This window comes from Macrobrachium rosenbergii, chromosome 13, assembly GCF_040412425.1.
Source record: "Macrobrachium rosenbergii isolate ZJJX-2024 chromosome 13, ASM4041242v1, whole genome shotgun sequence".
Taxonomy (NCBI): Eukaryota; Metazoa; Arthropoda; class Malacostraca; order Decapoda; family Palaemonidae; genus Macrobrachium; species Macrobrachium rosenbergii.
This window is the reverse complement of record NC_089753.1, coordinates 9,511,201-9,519,129: the sequence shown is the minus strand read 5'-3', so window position 1 is coordinate 9,519,129 and position 7,929 is coordinate 9,511,201. Positions and strand designations below refer to the sequence as shown.

Here is a 7,929-nt window from a genome sequence, read left to right as displayed (position 1 = left end):
AAATCTATACCCAGAGATTTTCTCAAAACATGCTGCTCAAAATATGTCTCACACAAAAACCAACTATTCTTTTTTCTTCCCGTGTTAGCTCTTGCGTCTCATTGTGGCCACTGCTTGCCTCACTCATTTTCTACGATTATTCATGATATGCTGGTTTATGTAATTGCTGTAGTAAAGAATTCTAAGGTCCGTAGTAGGTATAGGTAATGGTTAAAGAATCTATGTACCAACACCTGGTTTGGTCACCAATCCAGGTACTCAACAAATGCGATATTGTTTAACTCAACTAACCAAGAGGCGATCAATACAGGTACAGTAGTAGATTTAGAAATAAAAAAGTACAAAGGGGAAGATAAAGCTTTTTGCCAAAGGCAATATGCAAGACTATATCATTCACTTCCAGAATGTAGATTGTCAACCTTTCCCTATGTTTTCTTTGACACATAACCCACGTCTTTTTAAGATGCAGGGTTGCCACTGCTTATGGACACACTGCTGGAAGACAGTTTATTACGAGCATTTTCGTCCTTCTCGATGAAAGAAGTTGGCACATATCAATGCCATGAACATTGCAACAACGAAGAGAAATAAAATGTTGAATGATTTCAAAGACCAGAATGCTCTGGAAAAAAAAGATATCTTTCCTAGATTAAGACCCACAGGGGTTTTAGGGGGGGTCGTTATCTACGACTAATATTTCTTGGGGTCATTATCTTTATGATATTTACAGTCTTTTGTTTATGTTTTTACAGTAATCGCCAACGGGCTTGTACCAAACACACCGCAAAGGTGGGTACATACCGGGTTAAAACCCTTGGGGGTCACTATCTAGGAAAGATAAAAAAAAAAATCTGAAATGAATCTTGTATTAAAAACCAAATCATGAATTCAATTAAACGAATGCTATCTTTTAAAAAAATGGCAGATTTTAACGATAAGAGTATCTATAAAAAAAATCTTGACTGACTTCAGTGACATGAATAATGCCATAAGAGAAACTTGGCTGATTTCTAATTGCCTTTGGGTATCCAATCTCACGCTAGTTTTCCTACTTGATCTCAGTAACAGGAAGTTTGCTTACAGTGGTTAGTGTCGTGGCATGCCACTCAGATGTCGCGGGTTCGCGTCTCCTCCAGGGCGATGAAAAATCACTGGCTCTGTATCATGATCATTTACTGCTGCAGTGTGGGGTCTGCGGTGGGAGGTTGAAACCAACAATCTTTGGAAGCTTGAATTTCAAGTCAATGGCCCCTGTGTGCTATTCCGTGTGAATAGGTTTCATCTACTGAAATAATTATATAACAGAAACTATCCAGTGGTTACTTTTTCCACAACTAACAATTCTTTATATGGGTTTTCTCTTGGCGAGACTATTTCTCCAAATCTGACAAGAATGACTATTTGCGTGACAGCTTGAAAAGCGAAAGGGAAAATCAATTGGTAACGCTAAATAAATTCTTAACATATTATAGGCTCACATAAATAAGTCGTAAGAGTCTGTGAACAATGGAAACAGGACATCAAACAAATTCAAAATAGGCAAAATAAAAAGAATGATGGGGGATGAAAATGAAACAAAACCAAGAACAAGATAAAATTCGAGTAAAAATAAGGATGCCAGAGATAAACATAACATGAACACAATGACGCCAGATAAAATATATAACCAATAACGTCAAAGATGAAATCAAGTAAAACTCTGACATCAGAGTTGAAGAATAAATTAACAACAATGCCAGAGATAAAACTGTATAAAGAAAAACAACGTAAGAGATACAATAAAATTAAAAATAATGACATCAGAAACGCAATGGAATCAGAAGTGAAGGCTTTCAAGAAGAAACTGAATTATAGAGGATGTTGTCAAAGAAAAAAATAAAACAAAAACGATGACGTAAAGTGTCAAGTTTTCACAGTAACTTTAAACTCATCTTAGGAGTGAAAACTGGTAATATGTGTGAATAAAATTGAGCCCGTTTTATTCCAGTATGCAATAAACCAAGAAATTCACTCCTGCTGATATCGGTTTTGTTCAGTGAGAGAATAAAAAAAAAAAAGTCAAAGAACTGAGACATTAGATTCCGGTGTACAGTGAGATCTTTAGAGGTTTGATCAGTTGGGGTATTATTATTATTATTATTATTATTATTATTATTATTATTATTATTATTATTATTATTACTTCAAGTGCTGTTGAAGTGCTTGTCAACATGAAAAATTATCTTAAAAGCTGTGACTTGCTCTTATCACAGAGAAGAATTATGTATGCGACTAACAATCCTGAGGCACTAATTCTTGAGGAATAAGAATGCACACGGAAAAATATACTATTTATTACCATAAATACTATAGAAAACAACACATATTCACGTTAGTAGTTTATATTTTACTCCAAAGAATGATTCATTAGTCATCCGATATGGTTCTGACTAAGCTCATTTCAAAACCTTTCTCTCTCTGTATTGGCTATTTGATGCGTCACATGTGTGTGTGTGTGTGTGTGTGTGTGTGTGTGTGTGTGTGCTGAAGCTGTTTTTCTAGTCGAGGTAACTAGAGAAAAACCCAACACAGCAGTTACGGCGACATGCATAATTTAAATGTAGAAACTTCCACAAATATTTTTTTCCGAAATACGTCAGTACCTCTAGACATTTTCAGTCGAATATGTATGAACAAGTGAAGTGTACTGTACACGCTGCCATTCAGAACCTGACGATTACAAGACGTTCCGAAATACTTTTATCTCGTAAGCTGTAAAGTGACTTCACACCTGACCGAAGAATGAGTGGACAAATCAACAACACCATTTTTAATCATTCTTTGCTCACACGCAAACAAAAACAGAAGATATCTCAGAAAACTGATACTCAGTAGATATCCGTTGATAAGGCGGACGGGCACGCTCCGATAAAAGACTACGGGGGGGTCGCGATCCCGGTTCTAAAAAGGGCGTGGGCTAGCAACCTCTCCCCACACGACTTTCTGAGATTCAGAAAGCTAACTTTCTGATGCCACCACCTCTAAAAACAAAAGGAACACACACATATATAATACACACACACACACACACACACACACACACACACACATATATATATATATATATATAATAATAAATTTATATTTCGATCCCTATACAATATGATATTTCGGATCGTCAAAAAACAGGATAAAGGTAGCAGCTAGTTAAATTATGGTCCGAAGGATGCGTTTCCTATGTGCGTGGATTGTAATAACAACAATAATAATGAGAGAAATATATTATTATTATTATCGCTATATGCACATATTAACAATAACCACCTACATCGAATGTTCATATACTTAACAATGACGTAAATACTCTCGCTTTATTTCTGTCGAATCGTAGGATAAACCAATTTGTTTCTCTCTCTCTCTCTCATACTCATAATCTCCCTAAACAAGAAAGGAATCAAATTGGTAATACGCGTCATTGAAATTCTAGACGTCCAGCCATTAATCAAACTGACACCTCACCTCAAAAGGCAATTAGAATATTAAACAATACTGTCTACCAGGTATAATGCTAATGATATTTAGAAGCCGCGGTTGTAAGCTCTCTCTCTCTCTCTCTCTCTCTCTCTCTCTCTCTCTCTCTCTCTCTCTCTCTCTCTCTATATATATATATATATATATATATATATATATATATATATATATATAGTAATACACAAGGAAGCGTCGTCCGTAATGTTATAGAAAGCGAGTGAAAGAGAGTCGTATAAAACGAGAGAGAGAGAGTAATGTAGACTGATGTTACACTATAACCTGCCTAGACACACACACATATAAATTATATATGTATGTGTGTGTGTATATATATATATATATATATATATATATATATATATATATATATATATATATATATATATATATATATATAGAGAGAGAGAGAGAGAGAGAGAGAGAGAGAGAGAGAGAGAGGGGAGTTAAATGCTGAAAACTGATGTGAGATTATAACCTGGCTTGGCAACAAACACACACTCACAGAGAGAGAGAGAGAGAGAGAGAGAGAGAGAGAGAGAGAGAGAGAGAGAGAGAGAGAGAGAGAGAGAGAGAGAGAGAGCTTAATAACTCACGAAAACGAGAATATTAAATGATAAAGTGAAGTGTGTATTAACAAAGCCATTACACTACCGTGAGAGAGAGAGAGAGAGAGAGAGAGAGAGAGAGAGAGAGAGAGAGAGAGAGAGAGAGAGACGAGGAAACCGTAACAAGTACCAGAAGTCGACTCGACGCGAAGGAAGAAGAAACAAGAGTACGACACGGGCGGGGGAGGGGGAAGATGGCGGGGCTAGGTTGTTATGTACTGAAAATGGGGAGGGGTGTTAATGGAGGGGGACTCTCGTGACAGGGAGAGTGAAGACGCGGAAGGAGGGGAATGAGAGGGAGAGGGAGAGAGAGAGAGATGGGGAGGTGGAGGGGGGGATGAGGGTGAGTAGTGGTGGTGAGGGGTGCGGGGTGAGGACGGAGCATTTCATGGTCAGGCGTTGAACCAGCCTTAACTGTTCGCAGTGAGAGAGGTATTTCGGAATGCATGTGATAGGGAAGTGTATGAACAGTAATGGACTTCGTCTGAGGTCTCAAGGTAAGGCAGTGTACATATCAGTAGGGGAAGGTGGGGTAAGACGGAACCCCCCCCCCGCTCTAATTCCAACCAGAAAGGACAAGGTTCAGATTGTGGCCGTTAGGTGTACTTCACGTCATCCCTAATTGATGTATCTGCAGGCAGATGTCGCAGTCAGTAGTGCCTGTGCGCTCAATAGGAAAAGTTATGTTTTTGCACAAAGGTAAGATACTGGATTGTTTGCACTGACATATTAGCTATAATGACTTACTATTTATGCTGCATATGCCCATTTGTGGGTATATTATAGGCATGTGCCATAAATTGCTATACCAATCATGGATGTTCTGTTGAAAATTTTGGAGATCAAATATTTACTTTTGGGGTAAGATGGAAACCATGGGGTTCCATCTTACCCCTCACCCTAAATATTTCACAAACCCTTAACATTTTCTTTCCCTTTTCTTTATAGATGCCCCGGAAATACGTGCGAGTCAGTAGTAGAGGGGAATGGAATGAGGCAGCTATGAAGAGTGCAATAGCTGCAGTCAGAGAAAAAAAGATGGGCTTGAAAAAAGCCTCAAAAGAATTCAGTGTGCCCAAAACTACTCTTGGTCGCCGTGTCAGAGATAAAAATAAGATAGCAACTGGTTCAACAAAGGTAGGAAACTGTCTAGCACATTCCAAAATTAACTAACTTGTCTATGGCACTTCCTGAAAATTTAAGCTTTTTGAATGACTTATGCACTGATTCATGTTAACCTTTGTCTTTAGTGCATGTTGTTTGTTGTCCTGCAATATTTTATGCTTTGTCATATTTTTTTTAATTCAAACTTCTAAAAAACTGCATCTGTCTCACTTTCCAGATGCTTGGCCCTATCAGGACGGTATTCAGTGCTGCACAAGAAGCAGAGTTGGTTACTCACATTTTATTGATGGAGGATCGATTTTTTGGACTGACTGCAAGGGATGTTCGCTACATTGCATTTCATGCGGCAGAAAGGAATAACGTGGACCACAAATTTAACAAAATGGTGAGATCTTGCTACGAAGCAGGTTTCTCTATTTCATGTTTAGTTTGCATCCTAGTATGACACACACACAGAAATTTGCCTTTATTCTAATTATCACAGCACCTGTTTCTGTCTTCTAACCAGGCTGGACTTGCTGGTAAAGACTGGTTACTAGGCTTCCAACGGCGCCACCCAGAACTTGCAATTCGAACCCCAGAACCAGCTTCTGCTGCCCAAGCAAGGTGCTTCAATCAGGCAAATACTAACAAGTTTTTTGACATCTTATCTTCTGTACAAGCACAGAATTCCTTTCCTCCACACAGGATTTTTAATGTCGATGAGACAGGTATTACAACAGTGCAGACAAAGCCTACAAGAATCCTCGCTCTGCGGGGAAAAAAACAGGTTGGAACTCTGAGTTCTGCTGAAAGGGGAGTTTTAGCTACAGCAGTTTGCTGCATGTCTGCTGGGGGCCAGTTTGTTCCACCTTTCTTCATCTTTCCACGAGTTCGCATGAAGCAAGAACTGAAGGATGGTGCTCCTCCAGCAACTGGATTTGCATGCCATCCATCTGGGTGGATGCAGCTCTCCATTTTTACTAAATGGTTTCTTCACTTCCTAGCTCACACCAAGCCATCAGTGGATGATCCAGCATTATTGATTATGGATGGCCATATGATTCACATAAAGAATCTTGATGTCATAAATCTTGCCAGGGACAATTATGTCACGATTGTCATTTTGCCACCACATTGTAGTCACCGAATGCAGCCATTGGATGTTTCCTTCATGAAACCACTGAATGCCTACTATGTGAGGGCTATTGAAACATTCCTCAGAAACAATCCTGGCAGGCAGGTGACCATCTACAAACTAAGTGCATTGTTTGGAGAAGCCTATCTACAGGCTGCTGTTCCAAACACAGCCATTAATGGCTTTAAGAAAACAGGAATTTGTCCACTGAATAAGCATGTCTTTGGAGAAGCTGACTTTTTACCTGCCCACCCCACAGATATTCCATTAAATGGTGAACAGGAGGAGGAAGATCCGGACGACCCAGTTGCCCCCCCAATCATGACCACTGAGAATGAACCTGAACTGGAAGTAGCTGATGAACCAGAGCACCCAAGTGCTGTGCCTGAACCTGTAGCACCAAATGTGACTCGGAACTTGTTCAGGCCAGCTAGTTCACCCCAGGAAATAATTCCTTTATCAAAGGTGGCTACAACTACACAAAAAAAGAGACCCAGGTCTCAAGGGCGAGCTCTTTTTATGACAGCATCCCCATATAAGAAAGAACTCACTCTAGCAAAGAAGTGCAAAGAGAGAGAAACCAGGAGGAAACCAGAATCTCTAGCATCCAAATATCGATCTAACAAAAGCATGATAAAACACAAAACAACGCAGCAAGCAAAAGCTGGACCATCCTGGGTTCATGAAAGCGACAGTGAGAATGAGGGAGATTCAACTGTCTGTTTGTATTGCAGTGACACATTTGGTAATTCTCTGAGAGGTGAAGGGTGGGTTTGTTGTGCCATTTGCAAGAGATGGGCACACGAGCAATGTGCAGAAATGCAAGATGATGAGGAAGAGGTTTTTGTGAATGAATTATACCAGTAATGATCAGTTTCATTATGTTATGTTATAGTGCAATGAAGGACCCATATATGAGTAAAATGTGCATTGTACAGGGGTACAGGATGATGAGGACAAGGGTTTTCTACGTCATTCATGCCAGTAAAGATCTGTTTCTTGATTTTGAAGTTAAGGGTTATGGTGAACCTTTAGAGGGGTAAGACGGACCCCTGGCATCCGTCTTACCCCATCATATGTTATTCTAGTGGAATAAAAATATTTTTTGGAAAATTTTGCGTTTCAGTCTTTTCATCCCAAAAAATGACCAGGGTGTGTATTATACTTATAATACACCAAAGCACCACCACAACTCCTAAAACCTGACAAAATTATATAAATGTGGTTCCTAGACCGGTTCTTTTCTTAAGTAGTCCGTCTTACCCCATAGCGGTGCCAGATATACGATTATGGATAACTTTAACCCTAAATGAAATAAAAAAAAATACTGAGGCTAGAGGGCTGCAATTTGGTATGTTTGATGATTGGAGAGTGGATGATCAACATGCCAATTTGCAGCCCTGTAACCTCACTAGTTTTAAAGATGTGTCGGGGGAGAGAGAAAGTGCGGAAGGACAGACAAAATCCATCTCAATAGTTTTCTTTTACAGAAACTAAAAAGGCAGAGATGAGTGCAATACCCAATGTTAAGAGTTCCACTTTAATCTGAATGACTTCTTCAATGTTCGTTTT

At 39.1% G+C, this 7,929-nt stretch overlaps 1 protein-coding gene across 2 annotated transcripts in view; it reads left to right on the top strand.

Moving 5' to 3' along the window:
- The window catches only part of LOC136844883 (uncharacterized), a 138,908-nt gene extending 131,438 nt beyond the window's left edge, over nucleotides 1–7,470 (top strand). Inside the window, exons 1-4 of one of the 2 annotated variants that reach the window (XM_067114172.1) lie at nucleotides 4,674–4,814; nucleotides 5,064–5,252; nucleotides 5,458–5,625; nucleotides 5,749–7,470. In XM_067114172.1, the coding sequence (XP_066970273.1) occupies nucleotides 5,064–5,252; nucleotides 5,458–5,625; nucleotides 5,749–7,224 (1,833 nt within the window). In that variant the 5' untranslated portion in view covers nucleotides 4,674–4,814 and the 3' untranslated portion in view covers nucleotides 7,225–7,470. Of the gene's footprint in view, nucleotides 1–4,673; nucleotides 4,815–5,063; nucleotides 5,253–5,457; nucleotides 5,626–5,748 lie in introns of those variants that run through there. The other variant, XM_067114173.1, reaches the window with a different exon arrangement.
- The last annotated feature ends 459 nt before the right edge of the window (nucleotides 7,471–7,929 follow it).